Source organism: Zerene cesonia, chromosome 15, assembly GCF_012273895.1.
Source record: "Zerene cesonia ecotype Mississippi chromosome 15, Zerene_cesonia_1.1, whole genome shotgun sequence".
NCBI lineage: Eukaryota > Metazoa > Arthropoda > Insecta > Lepidoptera > Pieridae > Zerene > Zerene cesonia.
This window is the reverse complement of record NC_052116.1, coordinates 7,278,666-7,303,984: the sequence shown is the minus strand read 5'-3', so window position 1 is coordinate 7,303,984 and position 25,319 is coordinate 7,278,666. Positions and strand designations below refer to the sequence as shown.

Below are 25,319 nucleotides of genomic sequence, written 5' to 3'. Positions count from 1 at the left end.
AGCCTGTTTCTTGCCAGTTCGTCCGACATAACTCCGTCGAACGCACCGTTTGCCGCGCATTTTCCGCACAGATAATAAATTTTAATCACTCCTGATTTCCCGCGCTTATGAAAGTTCTTAGTGCAGTGTAATTTTGTGTGAATTTATAAGTGTTCCACATATTAAAGGTGATTTTCCCTTACAATTATTTTCTACGTACATTTTTTAACTTATAATGTGTTGTTACACGACTTTTTTTATTCACACAGTATCGGATATCTAAATATTTTTTTATCTTTTTACTATAAATTTATATGAAAATCGTGCTGGTGACAAACTGAAATTATAAATAGCAGTATCATGTTCTTTCAAGCTATAAAAACCAAAATCACGATTACTTCACCGGTGATACTATAACAATCATACATTATTTAACATGTAGATAATTTAAGTTTTTTTTTTGTAAGTTTAGTGTTTACTAGATACAGCTATTACTCAAAACTGATGTATGAGATAATTTTAAAGACATACCTATATCTTTTAAGTTACCGACAGTTATGAAGAACAAACAATTTCCAATTTTAATTTTGTGATATTACATGAAATTATCTGCTAAACTGCTGAACCGATTTCAAAAAGAATTCGCCATTACCAGCTGCATCTTCACTGAGTTACATATGTACCGCAAATGAAGGGGCGGACCTTTAAAGATAATATATTGTTTAATATATTAAGTTTTCGAAGGAATGCGAAACTTCCAACCAAAATCTAGATAATTAAATTTCCCTATAATTCTACGATTTCAATAAATGATTAATTTCAATTGGAAATAACCTGCCATGGTACTACTTTAAATGCATTCAATTGCAACACTTGTATTCATATTACGCAGTACATTAGTCATTCCTTGGAAACTATTTACAAAGTTTTACATATTATATACTATTGTTTCTTTTTTTCTATTATTATTTAAATAACAGATGTGTAACCAATTCAGCTATACGTCCATCTTTTATAACACTGGACTTTAGCTATATTATTTTATTTTTAAAATATATACGTGACTATATATAAAAATGTTAGAAATAAATTTACGCTTCTTAAATAAGTAAATATATGGGTCCATTCCGATGTATGTTTGTTTGCTAGTCGATCCAACAAGACGAGCTTGATGGATGTAAATGAAACTTGATATTGATATAGACTGTAACGATAAATATTTGCTAACTTTTATCCGGGTACTATATAAGTCGTTACCTAGCCACCTACTATGCCAATTAATGGCAATAAGACATAAAACATGACCCATGTCGTTTTTCCCTGTATAAATTAACAATAGGTAACGTTATAGAATCATAATGTGGCTTGATTTTTATTCAGCACTAGCTGTTCGCCCCGGTTTTACCCATGGTACATATAGAGCCTATATCACTCAGTGTATTTGCAGCTTTCTAAGGGTGAAAGAATTTTGAAATCGGTCCAGCCGTTCACGTGTGATGGCGTGACCAAGGGAATTAGGGATTCATTTATATATATATATATATATATATATATATATATATATATATATATATATATATATATATATATATATATATATATATATATATATATATATATATATAGAAGATATATCAGTTTTACGTCCCATCAGAATATATGAAGCTCAGACCCCGTTTGATACAGTGACTAGCTGGTATAGTACGATATTTTAGTGATAAAAACTTTATCACTAAAATGCCATACCATATTGCCATGCCCCGACTATCGCAGCTAAGGTTATAGGTATAAGACCATCTTCTGGAAAAACACCAATATTTTCTAATGGCTAGATGATGTACCAGGGTCACTTAGGTCGAAAGAATTTAAGTATTTTTTGTGAATACATGCTCATGATACAATCAACAAAAACTAACTCAAGTAATTATTCCTATTATTATACGGGATTGTTTAAGTGTCTATATATTTCATTGCGAATTTTAAATATGTTTTAAAACCTAAATTCGTATTATCATTAAAATATTTGCTTTATTGTACATTTAACAATTGCATCATACAATTATATGCAAATGGTTTAATTAACAATTAGAAACGTAGGCGGAAAAATATCTACTTAACTAGTACAATAGAACTACGTGATTGTTACGGTTCTCATTCAAAGTACAACGAGCGACTGACATCTTCAGCTATTAGAAAATCTATCAAACACATCACTGCATTTTTTATTTTATTGTGTGATTTTGCTAGCGTGGTATAGTCTGTAGATCTCGATGAAACCTAGATGATAATCGAGCTATATTGCCATGTTTCTATGAGTTCAGGCTGGCTGGTGATTACTCTATAGCTAAAGTAGAATCTCCTTGATGATCCATCTGTACCAAGGAATCAATCAACATAAATAAGCGATATTAATAATACATTGATTTTATATATCAATATTTTTCTGTGAAATCTTTCCACCATACCCAGCACAGATTTGAAAAACTCGTATATACTTATGAGTTCAAACGTGTCTGAGTTAAATACCGTCTTTATATTAATATTAATGTCTTGTGAAAAATCAATATAAATATACGACATAAGAGTATTAAAGTAAAATAAAACATGTTATATTATCGGAATGTTAAAGATAAATAAATACTTATCTCTAACTTCTATATAAATTTCCCTTTCCAGCAAAATGTGGTGGTCTCTAATCAGTGCACTTGCATTGATTAGTGTCGTGCGATGCCAAGGCGTTCGAGAAACCTGCCTCTCTGGTGATGAGGAACCCTACTTATTGTTTGGGACCAAGACTGCGTACACCTTCTCCCACAAGGGCATACCGGTGATGAGATCGCATGAGGTACCAGGTATGTCAATAAAGAAAATATTTAGAGTGTTCTCATATTAAATAAGAACGTGCATACTATGTAAGAAGGCTGTTCTATAGTGAGTATATGCTAGTAATTAAATTACACAATATTGTAATGAATAATTAATTAATATGTAACTATAGTAGTTATTTTAAATAAAAAATCCAAAACTTTAAATTGTCAGAACCAGATCAAATTGAAATGAAAGTCGATTAACGCAGTCGAAAGATCAAGAAAGAGAAAAAGATCCTTGAAGTCGGAGAAAATAAGGCCCTATCACAGCCCCTTCTCTTGTGACCGTGTATCTATGCAAGATTTCCCGACTATAAAAACAAACGATATCTACATACTTTATGCAAATTAAATTCACCTAAATCTACGTCGAGTTTTTCTCTAAGAAGTACACACAAATATTTATGTTATGTCAATCAAAATGCGACCTAAATGCCTTAGAATGTAGCGGAAAGCGATTGCGTAACTCATCGGTCAAGGTAGACTTTGCATACAAAATATTCACAATGCATCTTCGCTATATTTGTAAATCACGTTTAGAAATTCGAATAAGAATTTATAATGTTATAATATAGGTATTGTTAATGAAATATAATATACATTTATTTTAGCGTACGGAGAAGATATTTGGACCAGTTTTTATACACTCAAAGATATAACTTAATGACCTGATAAAAACAGATATGTTCATCAATTATAAAGTAGATAATAAAGAAATAAACATTTTCTATAGAAAACGTCACCGAGGTCCCAAAAAGGGTCGCTCCAGATTCAAAAAAATATTCTATAAAATACAAAAAGAATCACATCAATCGTTTGAAAACTCACGGATTTATCGAGTAACTAAATAAAAAAATACAGTCATATTGAGATTCTTCGTTTTTGGGAACTTCATTTATAAAATAGGCTTGATTGGTTGAAAACATCGCCTAACTATCCCATTTCTTTTCACAAAAAGTTATAACCTCAAATTTAAAAGTAGTTAAAACAGTATAAGTTGAATCACCTGTGTTATCCGCCATAGCCCATGTGTAAGCAATAAAACACGACGATAATGCCACGATTTCCATCAAAAGTAGTACATTTGCCTAATACATATTAAATACTATTACAGTACTATACAGTCTCGCATTATACCAATATTGCATTATCATAACTTGATCATGATTCGTTTAGTTTATAAGATCGTGAATTATACAACCATTTTCATCGATCGTGTTGTAATATCATGTCACAAAAAGGAATCCAAAGTTACAATAATGCGGAGATTTTTGGAATTTCACTTATATTATTGTTAAATAAGTTTGAAATTGCAATATTCCGTTCGTTGTAAATAATATACTTAGGAGACTTTAACATTAAGCATGTTAAAGTCATCAAATGTCAGTCAAATGCATGTTGAGATTTCTACAATTTTTTTAATACTTATTGTAATATATTGGTACTCTACAACCAGAAAAAACTGTTTGCAGTCCGCAGTCTCCCTGCAAATTTAAGAAACTATGCCGTTCTATCTAATTGTAGATCTTCGTTAACTACACGGGACGTAAATAAAAGGCGTAAAACGTGTCAGTGCGGTATTATGGTTTCGGTGATGTAATCAGCTAGGTACATGTTTGTAATAGTAGAAGCGTAATGCTACAAGTTTTTTATCGCTTTTTTACCGTCCATCAAAACGGAAACTATTCCGAACCAGGACTACCTGGGTCTTGTTATAGGACATGGATAAAGTTTCGGTCAATGAACAGTTCGACCACGTAAAGAATTCTGAAAAACATGATTCAAATGCATCTTTCCATATCATCTTTGTTAGATTGCTGCCATGTTCCGAAATTCGTCAGGAGAACTAACATAAATATAAATAGGATAATTAATCTTTTAAAAGCATGTATTAGTTTTTATTCTGTGAGAAGATAAATAGGCGAGGAAATTTAATACCTATTGTGCACGGCTCTGTAGGTTCATTACGCAAATTTATTACGTTTATTTCCACTGTTAACACCATGCTATGACGGAAAGGTTTAATTGATTATTAAATCTGGACCAGCTCCAAAATTTATAACAACGCAGTAAAAATAACAGCACGTAAATTAGCTTCCGGTCAAATAATTAATTAATGTAGGCAAATGTTACAAATTTGTAAACAGTAACTGAAGATTTTCCAACCGGTTTTTATTGAAAAAAAACGACGTAATTTAATTCGTGCTGTTTCTCAGTGCTTTTGGTCTTATCGTCGGTTAGTCATTGACGCCTTGAACGTGTTACTTAAAGTTGGATGCTGAATGCCCGTGGGGAGGTAGATAAAACTTTAGGTTCTGAAATAAAACCAGATGACAACAAGTTCCTATCAAACACAAAAGTAATCACGGTAACCGGTTGAAAACCCAAAGTGCTTATTTGAATGTGGGAGTCGACACATCAGGCCAATTTCGGCATATCAGCTCGCATCGTAGAAAAACTACTCTGTCACAGAAGATCGTAAAGTAATAATAGCTAATGCTTCATCTGGTGAAAGGTCTTTGCCTCACCCCTCCCAGTTCATTCCCTCATTCCCTCCATCAGTCCTTTCATTATCCCTTAACCCTTTAGCGGGCAACGTTTTTGTAGAGGTGCTACCTGGTGGTGATCGCTTACCACCAGACAAACCTAGATCAGTAGCCCGAATTAGAATAAAAAAGTTATCGAGTAACAAAAACAAAAAAATACAGCCGAAGTTAGAATCTTCTAGAACGTCGGTTAATAATTGTAGAGTTGTTATTAAAAGTACTAAAATGCCTTTACGCAAGTTTAGGTGAACTACAGTTAAACTATGAAGAACAAGATACTTACTCTATTGACAACAGTTTACGCATGTTGTTAAAAACACTATCAATGAAATACCGCTATCTATATGAAGTTTCAAATATACATGTACAAATTCATGGAAGCAGTAACCAACAAGCCACCAGACACCAAGAGGCCGGATATGTGGCAACGCGTCATCTTTTATTTCAAACACGTTTTATTTGCCATACTGGACACGTATTGATAGGCATTTTTCTAATATCGTAAGTTGAGGTCATGGTTAAGTTATTAACTATGGCCGTGACTGTTTGCTTTCGTTCCATCGGAAGAAATGGAATTGGTTATATTATTCTTTGCAATAATTAATTGTATTTTCTCATTGAGTATCGCACTATTTCTTTCGTCTTTTGTTAAAATTTATTTTTATACGAAGCGTCGAAATATTTTATATACTTTGTCTCTACGCACTCAAGTTCCTTAAGTTTTTTATGTTCGTTGTTCGACTCATTTTCTGATATTGATACTAATATTTAAATTAAACATTATAACATATTACAGACTTAAAGAAGTTCTTAACACTTCTAAATGAATCAAATGTAATCGCACATATATAATCTAGATTCTAGACTCATTGCACAATTATTTAATGAAAAACTAACAATTTCTATAAATGTAACGTGTGACACACATTATGAAATCAATGTTTGCTTTTTCTTCATTGCCTGCGATCTTACTTGGTAGGAAGTACATAAATAGATTAAAATCTTCTATTTGCAGCTTAGAACTATGTGCATGTTAATACATTCAATATAACAATGCATTTTGTAAATCTTATCACAATTGTCAAACTAATTTAACAGGTATAAGTGTAGGTAAAATACATTGCTTAAGTTTAAGGATAATAATACTTTTCAGTCCGACCTAAATCCTATTTAAGTGAGAACAACATATGGATATCAGCTTGTCCTAATTCATACTTATAACATTGTAATATATTATATGTAAAAAAAAAGTGAAGTCCCGTGTCCCTTACTGGGGTATGGGGCAGATGATATACATCTGTTTCACTGATCGATTTTCTTAAGGGACAAGTAGGTGATCAGCCTTCTGTGTCCTGCCAGACCGAGACATTTTTTTTTTTTATTGTCCCACCGGGAATCGAACCCAGGAGCCCTCGGTTCTACGCTCACGCGTTTACCACTGTACCAAGGAGGCGTCTATTATATTAATATAATATACAACATATGATACAATATATTATATGTGCTAATGGTATAAATCTGAATTTTTTTTCTATCTTATGATCTTTCAAGATTTTTACCCACAAGTGTATACAATGAGCAGGGAAGGTACTGGCCCTCTTAACACAGGTTATACCTAGCAAGAGGGTCAGAACCTCACAATCAAATTGTACAAATATCAAGGAGAAATAAAGATTTATTACTTATTATTATTGTTTGCTTGTCTTTCATGTACGTTATATTATCTTAAGGCTCGGCTGGAAAGCTATAATTTATAAGCAGACATATATAAATTATAATGATGATGAAATACAACTAGGTATAAATTCCAACACGGATATCCCTCTTCTTTAATTGGAAGTGTTGCGAATTACTCACAACTTAATAGATGAAACAATAGAATTATCGCTTTAATACATAACCTATACACGAGTGCATTGTGCAAGTATAAGCCGATCAAAATACAATAGCAAATTGGCAAAGTTACTGTGCGATATTAACTTTATAATCCTCTGAGACCTCCATAACTTTCGATTGCTTGATATGTTCTATGAATGAATGATTTTTTTATTGTACACCATGTACAGAGTAGTCTTATTGATATTAGCTATCTCTACTACAAGATAAATGTCATTGTGTGTGTGTGTGTGTGTGTGTGTGTGTGTGTGTATGTGTGTGCGTGCGTGTGTGTGTGTGTGTGTGTGTATAATGCAAGAAGCTTTACATTTTGTATGTATTTTGATGAATTTGTAAACGTAATAAACGACTATTTAACCTATATGTTATTCCAGTCTCGTTTTCCTAAAAAATGAATGAGTGATATTTTAATAATAATTCAATGTTTTTAGAGATTTAGATAATTATTGACTGCAGACGATTATAATATTGTTTATGAATTAAATTTATCGTCTGGAACGTATATCTTTCATACTTGCGAATGCTTTTATCGTATATAATATATGTTTGCCACTTTATTAGTTTATGCATTCATTTCAGAAATATATAACAATTCTGCATACATCCTTTATATACGCTATAATATTGTCTCTGTTTGCGTAAATTTTCTAACAAAGGAAGTAAGATTTTTGCTCCATACTCACAGTTTACAAAAATATTATGTAACTAAGCATACAATTAGCATGCTCCAACACAAATATTAATAAATAGTTTTACTATAAAAAATCTTCCTTTTCAATTCCCACAACGAAGTGCAACATCAAAGAGACGAATCGATTCTCGTAATCACAGGCGAAAGCTTAGCTGCATTATAGCACTTTCATTAAGGGTAGACAGTTAAAACGCATTAGCTGTAGGTCCCAATAAGGCTGACCTATATACCGTTAGCACACATGGACGCCCACCCTCTCTGTGTTTATTTAATCTCGTTTTAATAGACACTATGAGGTATAAAGTAACTTTGCTCGGACATGATGGATGTCGAAACTAATATAAATAAACTGTATTTCAATCATGTACACTACTAATTCAATGCAATGCTTGCCAGTTGTGAAAGTAGGCTGCTGATTGAAAGGAAGATAAAAATCACATTGAGGAAAAATGCACAATGCAATTGTAACTCTGTGCAAAATGCTGTAATGTACTGTAACGTATATTTGATTAGAAACTTAGTATGGAGATCATTGCACCAACATTTTCAGTTTGAGTAATGTACAAAACATTTTTTGTGATGAAAAATATAACCTATACAATCATTCATATTCAGAAAATAGTCGTCCACAAGCATTGAAATTGAATAGGCATATTTCTATTAGATTCTAGAACATTACGAATTGAAAACCTACATTCAATTAAGACGGTTAATGATAAACAAATCTTTTATAGCGTCTCCATAAAGACAGATTCAAGGTAGGCATTTTCCTAAATTCGTGTACGTGGAATTAAACAACTTTACGATCAACAAGACATATCTTTATAGAATAAACAGTTTCGAATAATTGTTCTCGAAAGCTAGTGCTAAACCTACTGCTTACATAAGCTTAAGCTTAAGATACAGTCAAATCATTACGATAAAAGCACTGTCTAAAACTATATTTTGTACAGACTAGTTTTTGCAAAAACCCAAAACGTAGTAAAAATACGTCGTGAATAAAGTCACAATAATGTAACTTCTAGTCCTCTGTAATAAATACCTAAATAACAAAAAAAAAACCGTACGTTATTTAGACTTTTACATTACAGGCCGCTACTCGTGTAGACTAGTCGAGGATCCTCTCTTTTTCGATAGAGGAATTTCACCTTCCTTCTTCCACACTTTCGTTATCTAATTTAAATTTTCGCGTGAAATATACAACCCTAGTCAATATATTAAAGTCAGGTGTCGCAAATAGCACGGGTGTGCATCCGTTACATTATTAATGCTCTTGACAAATGATCTTAACAAGGTCGGCTGACTCACGGGGTCACTAATGTTCTTATTTATGGCGTAAGCGAATTATTGCGCCCTAATTAACTTCAATTTGCTAATTTACTATAACTCACTGTTTGTTAAGAGGATACAGGTTATTGTCAGTCTATTGTACCTACTAGTTATAAAGCCTATCCACAGCAGATGTTTGTTATCCTTCAAGGATTGTGATGTAATTTGATTATAAAATGTCAAAATTTCACCCAATTTATTAAAGACGGACTTATTTAGAAGAGTGTACAAAGCCCTTCTAAAATGTTCCCTTTTTTCTGTCCCTACACGATGAAGTTAAGTGCATTTTTTCGGTTTCTTCAGCAAGGGTTATTCAATTCAGGATTTTGGATTAAAGATAAGAGTTAAGTTAAGTTGTTTACATGTAGTAAACTAGTAGAACTTATTCAATTAGCCCGATAATTGAAAAATAAATCAAATATTCACCTTATATACCTGCAATATGTACATGGAAAAATAGAAGAGTCGTATTGTAATATATTTGAGTTTCCACGTGACGAAACGTAGGATTATTGAAATAAACTTTAATCTAAGTTGCATGTCTGCAAGTCAAGTTCAAGTTGTACCGATTGAAGCGGAAACTCACCGAACAAAGGTCCCATGAAAATAACATTGTTTTTTAACACGGCAAATGTATTGCTGTGTACTTCCACCAATTAAAATTTTCTTCGCTTATTTTTTTCACAATAATTTCCTTCAATGTAAACATGTTTCGCGTGAAATTTTTATTTTCCGCTTTAAAGGTCAAATGAGTCATATGCAAGGCACTAGTGCATTTATTTTTCACATTAGCATTTGGAAAATTGCCAGAGCGATAGAACTATAATGTATGCTTAGGCTACAACTTAATGCAACTTAGAAACATTATTTAGCTGTGCGAGGTCAATACAGGATTTTGATCTACTGACGTAAATATGGATTTGAAGGTTTAAACTGAATACTTTCACATGAATATTTTAAAATAGAAAAATCTTTTTATCGTTATTGAAGATGGTAAATTAGAGAGAAAGCACCTAACTATACCTTCTCTATTAACCAAATATATCTAATATTATAAATCCCATTGCTATTAGTGATCATATTAAGACATTAATATTCATTATAATTTATCCTTCCACTTTTACTATTCTATTACAGAATGTATTATGTAAATTTAGCTATTCATTTTATCATATAAAACAGTTTTTCTCTAAGTGGGTGATAACGCTGTCTTGTGGGCGTTGAAGGACTATAGGGAAGAAGTAAGAGGTCCAGAAAAATTGGAGGGGCATTAAACCGCATTAGCAAAGTGATAGCAAATTTTTAATAGTTAACATTTTAAAATTTACTGAAATTCAAGACAGTTTAGTCCTAATTAACAAGAGAAACATGAAATAAAGACTGAAGTTCTAAGCATTTTTCAAAAGACAAGGTTTTTCAAAATATGAACAGTCATAGAATTGTTTTTGTATAGATAGTAGTACATCTTAATTTTTATGTTATCGGTTTTGGGTGCTGAATAGAAATTGTTGAATAAGGGGGGAATAGAACAAAATAAGTTTGACTATTGATATAGATTGAGCAATGAAAATTGCTAATGGTACCCATTCGCTAATCCTTCCATTCTTTGCAGGGTGCCAGCCGATAGCAATTTGGCTGCTCAACCGCCACGGCTCTCACAACCCTGAAGCTGATGAAATTTCCGAAATGCAAAGACTAAGTGACTTCAAGGCGAATATCCTCGCCAATTATAGGAACGGAAACTTTAGGAATTCTAACGTAAGTTTATATCTTCCTTTAATTTCTACGCAATCTTAGTTATCCTACCTACTTACCGAGGGAAACAGCTTCATCGATTTATATGAAAACGTTCGTTTACATTCGGTCTGAAAGAAGTTTATTTTAAATCGCTGAATGATAAGGGTGTTCTAGCAGAACGACGTTTGCTGGGGTAGCTAGTATTAAGACTGCCGTTGGCAGGGCGGCATTTAATTGCTGTTTTTTCAACGCGTGTAGGTTAATTGTTATGTGATATTAGTAATAAAACTTTTTCCTACAATAGGTATACATACTGGGCAACCCAATGGGTGCAAACTGGAAATTCAACCTTCTCATTGAAACTATTAATACCAATACAAAACCAGTATAATACGAATGATAAATTAAATTTTGATCCTAAAATACATAAGAGAAAACCACCCACTGCGTGTTAATATATTGATAGCTAAAGACATGAAACTCAATCGAAGCCTTGCGGTGAACGTATGACGTAGCTCAAATTAACGCAAAGTCAATGAAACGAAACATATAAAGAGATATACAGTTCGCTTGATTAGCTTAACAACAAAATTAGCTGCAGATTATTAATCAGTTTATCACCTTACTGTTTCCAAGGCGTTTTTATTTTAACTAATTAAACACCTAAAGGTTTACTGAAACGATTCATATCGTCGTTAATTTGAAACCTCTGTCCCATTGGAATATAATAATAATGAATCTAGGAATGCTCGAATATTTAAATATTATTTAAGCCTTTTATGTTCAATAGCAACGCATGTGCCCATCGGATGTGAATCTCCTAGAACGCTGGGAGTGGAACCCTCGGCAGAACATGACGTTCGCGGGCGATCTCACCACGGACGGCTACATATCTACTCAGCAGCTGGCGCAGGCCTGGCGCTCCAAGTTCCCGGGTCTGTTGACTGACAATAAATACGATTATTTGGTAAGTATTCGTTAAATTTTGAAGTTATTTTTTTATGTCATAGCGAATAATCTAGCCCGTGATTCATCTGATCGTAAGCGATCAACACCGCCCATTAACACTTGCATATTTAGGACCGTCACAAATACGTTGCTGTTGAAATAGAGAATAAGGAACGGGTTGATGATGGGAATAAAAAAAAAATGGAAACAAAATAAAGGAAGGAAAGTGGGAAGAGTAAGGAAAAGGAAACGGGCCTCTGACTCCTTCACTCATCATTCGAAGCTCGTACCGTCTAATAAGTATCTAATTCTGCGATCCCAGGTGGGAGCTTGTCCAATAATGGCCAAAGTGGGCTCGTCCTTTATGTTAGACGCAATGGTCTAGTGTACCTACCAAATATAAGGGTAATTCTACGCAATTTATACACAAGCAAAGAACAAAAAACACCTTAAAAAACAAAATTTTCCATAAATTATATTAAGAAGAACGAATTATGTGATAATAATTGGTTCTATACGCATTTTCAGTTCAAATATGTGAATGACCAACGCTCCAGCACCACATTCCGTGCGTTCACAGAAGGACTCTTCAGAGACCAAGCTGAAGGCATGGATGTACCAAAAGAGAGCGATGAGAAGTTATTAAGGGTAAATATAAATGACTGTAAGTCATACCAACAAGAAACAATTCACACGGTCCGTTTGACGATTATTATAGTAACAAACTGCTATAGTTATATATGTGTATACCTTACACTCAAAAATCAAATACTTACATATATTTTATACTACGGTGAAAGCTTTTTCAAGTCGATCCAGTAGTTTCTGAGTTTAGTGCGTTTAAACAAACAAACTCGCAGCTTTATATGTAAAGTAAAAGTGCAAAGTGATTATGATCACCATTTTCCAAATCTATAGTCAAATGTAAATAAATTACATTCAAAAGAATATCCTTGTGATATGTTAGGGGCACCAAAATGATCGGGGCCCCAGACATATAGTTTTTACATTAGTAAAAACTTCATTTATTATGTCTCAGCCTTACAAGTTCTGCCCAGCTTGGACGAGAGATGTGGAAGAAAACAACGAAACACTGACGCAGCTTAGAACGTTTTCGTCGAAACAGGAATACAAAGAGGTAACTGATTACTTACAATTAATTGTTTATACAATCGTTATTTTTATTTGGCTTATTGAACATGGTTTTTCAAAATAATTCAATTATATGATTGCTCATTGCTTTTACCTTTATTTTCAGATGATAACAAATATTTCCCTTCGCCTTGGCTTCAATTACGACATCAATTATGAGACAGTTCTGAGCATGTACGAGATGTGCCGATACAACAAGGCTTGGGATAACATTCAGATATCGCCGTGGTGTGCAGTAAGTAACCGTATCATTAAAAAATATTAAAAACAGTCAAAATCACTTGGAGATCATTTATGTTGTTTTATTTTTTATATATTTTTAACGCTTTATTGTACCAACAACAAAACAACAATAGGTACAATAAAAACTACCTATTTGATGATGAAGTTTGATTGCAAGTTACAAATCATAATACGAAACGACGATCACATCATGAGCCTTTGGCCTTTTTAGCCTTAGTTATTCAAACATTTTTTAATTTGTTATAGGTTTTCACAAAGGAAGACTTGATGCGCCTAGAATACGCAGAGGATTTAGAAACGTACTATAAATACGGCTACGGAACACCGATGAACCAAAAGCTTGGTTGCACAGCGGTCAAGGATATGATGGATTTCTTTAAAATCCACTTGGATCATGGTAATATTTAATAATAAGTAATAAGTAATAAGTAATAAAGTTAAAAAAACGGTTGTTGTATCAATCAATATAAGGGTCGCTAATGAATTCAGGCTTAGAAACAAAACTGCTACTTTTGCACACTATTTTCTTCTAAAATAATTAATAATTTACATTTTTTATTAATTTCAAAATAATTTTTAAATGATTTTATCTATTTATGATTATTCAAATCAGTGAAATTCTATAACAATCATTTAATACTTCTCCATTTAATATTACAGAAACGCCACAGCAGCCAAAAGCCACGATCCACTTCACGGAAGCGGAGATGATACTCTTCACACTGACAGCTCTAGGCGGCTACAGAGACTCGGCGCCCATCACCGGAGACAACTTCCACACGCAGACCGCCAGAGACCGCAAATGGGGTACTTCCATCATGGCGCCTTTCAATGCTAATATCGCCGCTGTGCTGTACAAGTTAGTATATTCAAAAATAACATAAACAAACATATAAATGTTATATTCAAATTTATTTAAGTATATCTAACACTGGTTAAGTATGAAGAAGTTCCTTTATCATTGACTAATGAAGCAAGTAAAGCTTGAAAACAGTAGCGTAATAAATAAAAAATATATGTTTGAGGTTCCTAGCCTGACTATAGGGTACTGTAATCTGTATTACTATTAAAATTATTTTATTGGATGTGTTATGTAAAGTGACATCTGTATCTTAACTGACAATTAATCATTCAACAGAATATTCAAACAAAATTAATATCCGACAATTACATAATTACACTAATTTGCACTAATTTTTTTCAGATGCATCCCGAACAATAATTTGAAAATCAGAGAACCATATCAAGTGCTATTCTTAACGAACGAGCGCCCTCTATACATAGACGGTTGTAACGTCGGTCTGTGCGACTGGAGTTTAGTCAAAACACGCCTCGGCTTGGTCGCCGATAATTGCGAATTAAACTTTTGCAATGGCGCTGGAAAAGTAAACGGCTTCGTTGGAGTTCTCGTAGCAATTATCGCTTTTTGTTTCCGGCTGTTATATTAAGTATTTATGTAACTAAATCATGTTCAAGATAATATCTAAGATTTAAAGTTTTTCTTTATATAAAAAGATTATGCAACTAATCAACTTAGTTTTATCTATACTGAACGTCAAAGAGCTACGTTTGTCTTAAAATAGAGGCCCCACTTTAATTACGGCACTGTGCGAAAAGCTTTGACAAGTAGTACAAAAAGATAATTGTGAAGTGAACTAATTAATTATAATATGTATTTATTTGAATACAACACAACATATTATACCAAATGTAGTTAATTAGTTATATGAGCAGATTTTGATTGTTGTAAAGGAGTGCTTCAATACTAATTTAAATACCAACCTATTTTATTATTTTTATATATTTTAATCTATGTTGTACTTAATAGGTTTAATTGTATTTTTTACTATATGACGTATGTACCTATCTGTATTTATTATTATATTTTGATCTTCACTATCAAGTTTTCATTTCCTAGTGCAGATCGAGTAAGTTTGTAAATATTTTTTTTTTCACTAGAATATAATGAGAGAACCGCCGATCGCTTGAAAAGATTATTTCACTATACATAGACATTAAGTGTTATTAATCCAGATTAAAATAGATATATTTTTTCAGTAGAATGTTACAGATTCGACAAATATTATTGTTTTTAATGTACCTAGTAACTGTTATTTAAATAACAACAAACCATTGCTGTAGAAAAGTATGTACCTACTATATATAATCTTTTCTGGGCTATTAATGTGCACGCGTATCGATAAATCGTAAATGAAAAAGGTTTTAAAATAGCCTCAATTACTTTAAGCACAAATACTAAGGAGCAAGGACCACTTATTTGACATTTTGTCTTTACACCTAGGATATCCAATTTCGAAAATGGGAGTGAAATGTTTTCAAATCGCACTTCTCGATAACAGAATATATACAACGTTATTTTGGCGAACGGAACTAATCAAAATTTGCAGTCGGTGTTATCATACTCAAATAAGGATTATTGAAATAAAAAATGTATGTACCTGCTAAGGCACATAAAAAATATGCAATAATATCTTTGTTTGAAATTTCGTTTTTTATGTTTGTTTTTATTTTTAATTGTTGCTATTCGCCAAAATTAACTTGTGCTACTATCATAATGAATGAAAGTTTTTTTATATCAAATAATCAATTGTTGTTTTCAATTATTGTAAGCACACCCATTTCCTTTTCCTCACCCGTTCCAGTCCATTCCTTCTTCCCTGTCATGAATCCGTTCCTTTTCCCTTACAAACTAAAAGCGGGCAGCGCATTCGCAGAGGCACTACCTTTGCGAATGTTCATGGGCGGTGGTGATCATTTAACATCAAGCGAACCACCAGCTCAGTTGCCCGCTATGACATAAAAAAAACACGAATAGTAATGTGGGTGTAAAAGTACCTAATATTAACATAGTATAATATAATAATATTAACACAATTTTGTTGTCTCGCACTAGAGCTTTATGTGTTAGAATAAATAAATTGTTTTAAAATTGTGTTTTATTCATTCTTTATCCATATTTGATACGTAATTTTAGTTCGCTAATTTTAAATTCCAAGCTGATAAAAAGTTGTCGAGACCTTTATCCTTTACACTCTAACTTCCGTATTCCGCCCTACGTTTTCAAAATTTCTACCCACAAATGCCGCAAATAAATCGATATAATATGTATAACAAAATTTACTGATAGAAATAGAAGCGCTGAGCAAATGAAGTGTGCATGATTGCAATTATAAATATTGAAGAATTAGGTCGAAAATTTTTGTATAATTTATTCAATATGTAAGTTTATATGTTTATTTGCTATTATTATTAAACTTTATTTAATTTAATTGTGGAACTTGAAGAAACATTTGGTTAGGAACAACTGGGAATGTTTTGATCGATCTTCGTACTACTACTAGCCTCTAACGAAGTAAAAGCTTAAGAAAAATTCTTAATCGTTTATTCGTATAAAATAACAATATCCAGTTACCGGACATGCGTACACAATAAAAAACAGACAGTATATACAGTAAAGAATCACATTTTCACTTATAAATATTAACGTAAGTTTGCCACTGGGAAGATAACAAGAATATTCAACGAATACCATAAACTATAAGTCCATTCAAATTTTATATAAAATTATGCAATCAATGAGTTCAACACTTCAACACCAAATACATCATTTCTGTTTTGATTTTCTCGTGATTTTAATCCACACAACGTAATTTTTCACATTAATTGATAACCTACTTAACATTAAAGTCACGTATCCTGCCCCCCACTCACATTTCTAGTCCTTTTTCCGGTGCCTGTACCGGATTTGTTTTTATGTCGTTTCCTATCACTTTCTTCTTCACTAACACTATTACACCTCGGTTTCGGACTGAGCATTGTATCAGAACTAATGGAATCTCTTTGAGATTTCTTCCTTTGTCTCTTCGGTATACATTCGCCCATCAGCATTTCGTTGAACTGTCTCTGTCTAGCTTCCCAGTAGAGGTTTTGCCGTTGCACTATATCCGGGTACTTGGCCTCGAAAGCGACATCTGGCGGCAGGAGTAGTTCCCAACCAGTGTTGGGGTTCAGTTTTGCGACGGATTGCAGAATTGCCAGCACCTCTTCCGGCGGCAAGCGGACGGCGGCGGTGATTTTTCTCCGGTCCACGTAGGAGTGTTGCGTGAAGAGATATAACTGAAATATAATAATGTTCATGTTTGAAAATAATTACACTAATGTTAAGAAAGACTAAAAAGATTTGAAGGAAAGAAGAAAAACTTTGTTCTAAAATTTGTAACATTTTTACATTTTATGCTCACAAGCTCTTAAATAATTAATTAATTGGACATTGTAAAGTATTGTTTGGTGCGATAAAACTATTTGTAAACAATTGTAGAAAACTTTGCAAAGTTACTTATCACAGGCATCATAGTTTGTTTTACGTTAAAACATGATGTGGGCCGTAAGGTGGAGGTTCGCTCACCACGTGATCTGGCAAAAAGGAATCGTATATGTGGGGCGCAAGGTTCAAGCTCGACTGGCGCGTAGTCTAGTGGCAGCGCACACGGGGAGACCGTATATACAATGCACAGGGTGCAAGCTAAAAGCTTGCGTGTGTCAGAGGCGCAAGGTTTCGTCTCGCTCACCACGTGGTCGCGCGCGGCGCACAGCAGGCGCGGCGGCGCGGGCGCGGCGCGCGGGAACACGTCGGCGCTGCGCGCGGCCCACAGCCCGCGCACGCAGCACGCGGCGGCGCCGAGCGCGGTCAGCAGCGCCGCCTCGCTGGCGCCCGCCCCGCTCAGCGCGCTGCGCAGCTCCGCGAACGTCATCAGCTTGGCTGGAATCGTCAAAAAAACATTGTATGTCTACTGCAAATTTCGAAAAGATACTTATGTCAAAGAGTTAATCTAATATACAATAATTTCAAATGGAATACCCAAGGCAAAAAATCCTGAAAATCCACAATTCACTTATAATGTTAGTTTTACATATTTATTTAATTTATTTTTTTATTTGCATATGCATGTAGGTGTACACTAATATTATAAAGAGGAAGAATTTCTATTTTTGTTTGTTTGTTTGTAATGGATTAAACAAAACTCAAAAACTACTGAACCGATTTTCAAAATTCTTTCACCATTAGAAAGCTGCAACTTCACTGAGTGACATAAGCTATATATGTACCACGGGCGAAGTCGGGGCGAACAGCTAGTAACAAATAAAACGAACCGGATACCATTACGACAAATTTCAACAAAAAATGTCTATACATAAGATATGGTAATAAAGTATCTTCAGGTAATAAAAACTCACCATTAATAAGTATTTCCTTAATCTGATCTTGTAAGGAGAGCTTCTTCTCGGGAACATCTTCAATATCCTCCACAGCCTTTGGTACCAACTCTCGAATATAATCCCGTGCACTTAGCGTAAGCGCCGATCCATCTGATGTTGTAGAACTGAATAGTTTCAGCCTTTCCAACTGAAACATAATATTTTTGACAACACCTATTAATGAGATTTTTTCTATTTAAAAAACTAAATAAACTCTTATAAAACTTAAAGTATTCTACAATATAAACAACAAACTATTCAAAGCTTTTTATTTGTATAATTTCTATCATTGGCGTGTTGTGCTGTCCCTGACAAATAAATGTTTCTTTCTTTCTTTCTTTCTTTCAATGAGAAATAAAACTTCAACCTGAACAAATGTATCTGTATCATGATACTATGTAATGTGTGTGATAATATTGAATGGTCACTATGGAAACGCCTTCTGTTGCCTGGGAATAGTGAAAAAGGCCTTGTTGTCACAAGGAGCACCGAAACCCAAATAAAAATTTCCATTAACTGATAAAACATTGTAAATATTGGCCATAATCGCTATAAATAAATCATGAGAGAAATTTAACTGAACACAGCTTAACAGGTGGATTAACAAATAAAACGAAATTCACATAAACATAAACCAATATAATGCTCATATATGAAATATGTAAATGTAAACAAGTGTAGTTGGAAAAAAAGGTGGCTACTTCCCTGTCTAGTGAATTTATATAAACTACAATAAATAAACACACTCCATACCTCAGCTGTATCACTCTGGGCACCTTTCCACAAGGCGTCATACCAAGGTTCCTCTGCAACTTTCTGACTGATTGTGTGAAAAGATTTCTCTCGCGCCTTTTTAGCTACTTCCGTTTCTAATCTCGCAAACTTCACTGTCACCTAAAAGTTATTAAAAAGAGGGTTTTAAGATCAAATACTTTTTTTCATTAGAGAAATTGAGTTTTCAAAAAAATTAAATATACATAAAATTCTTGCAACTTTCATAATTTCTGCTTTAACTGAAACCTTAATTTATAATCAAATCAAATCAAACAATTTAAAAGACAAAGCTCAATATAACATATGATAAAAAATTTACATAGAATTTTAGGTCCAATAATGCAGTTACCATTAAAAAAATATTTTGAATTGACCATTAAGTATTTTAACCTAGTTATTATTACCGGCTGTTGTTCAGGTTCCTTTTCCTCATCGTCAGATACATCTAATTCTTTCTTTTCTTGTTTCCGTTTGTCTTGTTTATCACAATATGAATATGAGGGCCTCAGTTGAACAATTCCTAAACAAAATAGAAATGAGTTAGTATATGAATATTTGAGTTGAAAGTTAACATGAATATTTCTAGAAATGAAATGATTTTGTCGGGTATTTTAAAAGAATTTATTAAGTGATTAAATATTGTTTAAAATCCATTAACAAGTTTTAAATTTCTTAATATTTGAGTGTATGAGATTTGTGTAATATCAAACACTCAAATATTTTTTCCTATAATAAATATAATCTGTGGTAGCCCCTAGTTCTTCCTTATTATTAAAAGATATATAAACAACTTCTACTGGCTGTGCCCTGCAGTTTCACCTGCGACATGATGTTATAACATGCCTGTTTCATAAACGGAATATCTATCACACAAAGATCTCTTCAAATCGGACCTGTTAAGTTCCTGCAATGGGCATGTGCAAACAAACTCTTCAGCTTTTTATCAAGCATAGATACATTTTAACCCAGTAATGTATGTCTAATTACGTAATAAACAAAGTATGTCATCATATGTGCTGGTAAACACAAGTGGTTCTGATGATGTTGGAACAATAGTTAAATTTAATTGGGGTCATACTACACATGGAAATCCAATTTGACAGTTCTATGAGGAATCACCAGACTGAACTAAAGTATTACCTTGTATTGGTGTGCAATGTAACTCCTTGTCTTGTAGCAAACCAACAGCATAGTGCTTAGTGTCAACACATGTACTACTACTTTCGTAAACTATCTTATCCATTACATCACGTTTAAAATACCTAGATTTCTCAGTGGACTTTTCTTTGATAAATCCCTATAAAGAAATATGTCATAGTGTAGTGAAGCACATAATTTTTAAGAAGCAATAAAACTGAAATTGTTGATTAACTTATATAAATTTATTCATTTTTATAACAATAGAGATGTTACGAAAATCGGACCACCTTATATAAGATTCTAAAAGTAGTTAAAATGATTTAATTCTCTTAGAATGGGAATTCTACTCACAGAAAAAGTAAAATAGTAGAGACAAGATATTTTAATAACATAACCTTACCTGAAGTCCGTCTGTATTAACAGCTATTTGCTCTCCTTTAGAAGCGCAATATTTTTCACTATACACATCTAAACCGACCTCCATTCGAACTAATTTATTTTTTGGTTTTATTGATGCATTTACTACTTTAACTTCTTTCCAGTCCCGATTAGCTGGTCTGACTGGATACTGGTAAATATGTAGATTTTGTGCCAAAGCTTGAGATAAAAAAACTGGTATCTATAATATAAAATACGCCAAATAAGTGAAAATTTATAAATCACAACATAACCTCATAAATGTTTGACAGCATTTTTTATAGTTTTTTTAGTACAATTTCATTACCTCTTGTACTATCGGGTCGTCTTCCTCCATTTTGATGTATTTCTATTTATTATATTTAAAACATGTTTTAACTCTCAGAGTAAGAATCGTAATTATGTACACGCCAATTGCCAGTATTTTTTTTCAACTAGTTTGAAGTTTAAACGCCTTCCAAGTCTGTCGGCTGTCTTTCAAATTTGACAGTTGAATATCAAACTTGACGGTGATCATTCTTTTGTTTTTCTTTCGTAGTAAGGCGATATGGCTATTTGCCAATGTTGAATACTTTCAAGGCAAGAAGGAGACAATACGTGGAGAGGCAAGGTGGTTCGGTAAGGCGAACACTGAACATAATTATTATTCGGTATGACAAAAATACCGTCCTGTGTAATTTTTTTCTACATTTACAGCTACCACTTGTTTTTAATTCTATACATAAATTTTAGTATCATTATTTTATATTAAATTAATTTGTAGTAAATTCTTTAGGGAAAAGTAATTAACAGAAGAAATATGGCCAACTGTAATTTATTTTTTTGATGTTTTGACGTCAAACGTGGATGTTTCTTCGAATGTTAATCCGATATTTTTGTTTTGATATTATGCACCGTTTCTACCTAGTATTTCTTTAATTATACTGATCGTATTTAATCTAACGCAACTTAAAAATGCGCCATTAGATTTAGAACAATTATAACTGTCATATTAAACAAAAACTGTGTTTGTACTACATTAAGCAGAATGTCTGATATGATAATAAATGGTAATAATTTAAATTTACAACAGTGTTAAATATTAATATAATCCCCATTGATAGTTATAATTTTATTCTTCAGTGGAGCATTTTTTCTCACTTAGACCTCTCAATAATGAATTTCAGATAATTATCGATCGAAGAATTATTTATGATTTTATTACTGATTTTAGATTCTGTACCAGTGGATAAAAAATGGAGTGAACTAATAAGATACAATATATTTATCATGAAACTTGTGGAATTTGTAAGTATCGTTTACTTTTGTATTTTAATAATGGTAATGTTTTTACCGACCGATTCTTGATGCTTGTACAACAAATATTCTTTTTATAGGTAATATCCCTTGTTATTACATTATTACCCATGGTTATTCCAAAGCCGCAAGGTCACATGTACTGCGTATCAACAGGACCTACATTAGTTATATCATTTTTATTCATCATATTATATTTCCGAAAAAAAGTACCTCTTTTTATGGAAAAAATGTATTTGTTTTTTCAAATACTGTTTACATTTGGAGCTTTTATACAATGCTTTTTATTAAATCTAGTAAGAGTATGGTTATGGTTAATATACGGAATATTTTATTTCGCACTATTGACTGCATTATCACTGGACCTTTTTCTTATTGCCAATGAAAGAGGATGTACTTTTAGTTGTGCATAATAATAATTTATACGAACTTTATTTGTAAATATCTTGAGTATATAGCTATCAAAATAAATTTTTGATTTTAAATGGTTTTAATTATTTAAAAGAAGCATTTTGAATATTACCCTAGGTCGTAGAACGGAATACAGTGTGACATAATTGTTTTTGTTTATTCATTTTTGACATTAAAAGTTTTGACAAATTGAAGTCGGCATTAGGATAGTGGATACCTAACTTCTCTTACTTTGTAAATAAATATGTAATTGAAAATTATGTTTACTCCTATTTTTCACTTTTTTGCGGGATTATAAAATAAGACTAAATTTGAATACTACATCATACAATCACAAACGATGCAAATTCGTATAAATAAAAGTCCACCCTCCGTAAATACGAAATGTAAGTATCGTGTTTACTTCTAGGTAATATCCTTAATACTCATGGTAATACCATTTGTCTTGAGTGATGCTGGCATCATGCACTGCCTGGCCGTCGCCCCAACCCTCATCATATCTATTATGTTCGTCGTGCTGTATTTAGTGGACCAAGTGCACGACTTAGCTGAACAGTTATATCTGACTATACAAATTGCCCTTAATTTTGCTGCGTTTGTTGTCGTGCTGCTACAAAATGATCCGTCGGGCGCATTGTACGGTTTATTTTACTGCCACCTTTTGATAGCACTTTGTATAGATCAGTACTATGTTGTCAAGGAACGGGGCTGTTCATTATTTTGATATTTTCTACATAATAAATTTAATTTTTAATACATCTCGTATTATTGTAAAACCAAAACTAAATTACACATATGTTTTGCTGTGATCTCTTACTTTTAAGTACTATAAGATTTTTGCATGGAAAGTTACAAGCAAGTAAATCTTACTTTTAGGTAGTGGCCCTTCTCCTCAATATAATACCCCACATTGTGGAGCCTGTGGACATATGTCACTGCATGGTCGCCGCTCCGACTCTCATGATCTCCTTGCAAATCATGGTGCTTTATGTTGTTGACCAAGTTCAATATGAGGCTGAGTTTTACTATGTTATAATAGAGCTGATACTCACTATTGTAGCATTTATTAACCTTTTCATAGTGGGAAAAATTGTTGGAGCTATATATGGTTTATTCTATGTAGATTTAATGATTGCTTTTAGCATGGATGCATATTATATGTATGCAGAACGAGGGTTGACATTGTAATGTGTGCAAGTTTATAAAGATTTTTTTTACTTAGTGATAATAAAAGGATGTTGACATGCGGCTACACTGATAAATAGTCATTTAAATTTAGTAGCAACTCAATGACATGTTGATATATGAAACTACAAGTACAATGAACTTATTTGTGAAGTATATTTTAAAAGTGCCGAGAAGGGTTTTAAAAGTTACCCTGTCTGAACTGCTGTGGGTTATTTTAGTGTTGAGCATTTTGCTAGTATATTTGATATTGAAAAACATTGATCATGACACAGAGGAAATCCAGAGTGACTATTTACCTGTAATTTTATGGTGGACTGCCGGTTTCCCTGGATCAGAAACTGCACGAAATTGTCCAGGTAATATTAAATGCAACATCATCAGTGACCACAAATCAATTAAACAAAATGTTGATGCCTATCTATTCTATGCAAGCAATATAAAGTTTGACAGTCTTCCATTACCTAGGAAACCAAAGAACGTTATTTGGGGGCTATATCATGAAGAATCACCAAGAAATGTGGAGGAATTATCACATGAAGAGGCGTTGAGGATATTTAATTATTCCTCCACATTCAGTAGATATAGCGATGTGCCCTATCCTTTGCAATTTTTGGACTCTATTGGTGAAATAACAAGTACAAAGTATTTTGTACCAACCAAAGTAAAAAATAATGACAATGATATTGCTCCTATAATGTACTTGCAGACTGATTGTGAAACAGCAACAGAAAGAGATGAATATGTTAAAGAATTAATGAAACACTTGCCGATAGATTCATATGGCGCGTGTCTTAACAATAAAGAAATGCCAGCTAAGTTCACACAAGATTATCTTGAACACCTCAATGATGAGGATTTCCTACACTTTATTGCTAAATACAAGTTCGTATTGGCACTGGAAAATGGTGTTTGCGATGATTACGTCACCGAGAAGTTTTGGCGCGCAATTAAAGTTGGTACGGTACCTATCTATTTCGGTTCGCCGAGCATACGAGATTGGCTACCAAACAGAAAGTCTGCTATTTTGTTAGAAGACCATCCCACTCCTGAACTAATGAGTGAGTACATCAAGAAAATACTGGCAGATGACAATCTATATGAAGAGCACTTGGAGCATAAAACGATGGGACTTATTACGAATTCAAAATTAACAGAGGAATTGAAAAATAAACCCTATCAAACAGATGCACTACAGGTAGTTGAGACCTTTGAGTGCTTTATATGTCAAAAGATTTACGACATAAACGCGGGGGTTGGAAAAGAAAGTGTCGTAAATAAATGGCATTACAACTGCCCTAAACCTATCTCTGCTTTGACATTAAGAGTTAATCCTAACAATGATTGGGTGTATTCCTGGGAAAGAGCGAGAAGGAGAGCCGGGGAAATTGAACAGAGAGTATTAGGTAGCAATTAAACGAATTTAAAAAG

The 25,319-nt window shown here is 33.0% G+C and overlaps 3 protein-coding genes across 3 annotated transcripts; 2 read left to right on the top strand and 1 right to left on the bottom strand.

Annotated features, from left to right (window-relative positions):
- On the top strand, positions 1 to 15,993 carry LOC119832352 (multiple inositol polyphosphate phosphatase 1-like). Its single transcript, XM_038356016.1, has 10 exons — positions 1 to 167; positions 2,656 to 2,831; positions 10,921 to 11,066; positions 11,836 to 12,012; positions 12,522 to 12,641; positions 13,033 to 13,131; positions 13,252 to 13,380; positions 13,635 to 13,785; positions 14,049 to 14,247; positions 14,593 to 15,993. Exons 2-10 carry the CDS (start codon positions 2,660 to 2,662, stop codon positions 14,834 to 14,836), a joined length of 1,437 nt encoding a protein of 478 aa, XP_038211944.1. The 5' UTR covers positions 1 to 167; positions 2,656 to 2,659; the 3' UTR covers positions 14,837 to 15,993.
- An 803-nt stretch (positions 15,994 to 16,796) lies between these two features.
- LOC119832279 (DNA-directed RNA polymerase III subunit RPC5) lies at positions 16,797 to 21,461 on the bottom strand. The gene is made up of 8 exons (XM_038355939.1): positions 21,304 to 21,461; positions 20,980 to 21,198; positions 20,580 to 20,736; positions 19,844 to 19,959; positions 19,419 to 19,559; positions 18,645 to 18,813; positions 17,978 to 18,168; positions 16,797 to 17,525 (listed from the first exon to the last, which is right to left on the bottom strand). The coding sequence occupies exons 1-8, from the start codon at positions 21,331 to 21,333 to the stop codon at positions 17,097 to 17,099; spliced, it is 1,452 nt and encodes a 483-aa protein (XP_038211867.1). The 5' UTR covers positions 21,334 to 21,461; the 3' UTR covers positions 16,797 to 17,096.
- A 1,434-nt stretch (positions 21,462 to 22,895) lies between these two features.
- LOC119832192 (alpha-(1,3)-fucosyltransferase 10) lies at positions 22,896 to 25,310 on the top strand. Its single transcript, XM_038355815.1, has 2 exons — positions 22,896 to 23,089; positions 23,580 to 25,310. Exon 2 carries the CDS (start codon positions 23,998 to 24,000, stop codon positions 25,303 to 25,305), a length of 1,308 nt encoding a protein of 435 aa, XP_038211743.1. The 5' UTR covers positions 22,896 to 23,089; positions 23,580 to 23,997; the 3' UTR covers positions 25,306 to 25,310.
- The last annotated feature ends 9 nt before the right edge of the window (positions 25,311 to 25,319 follow it).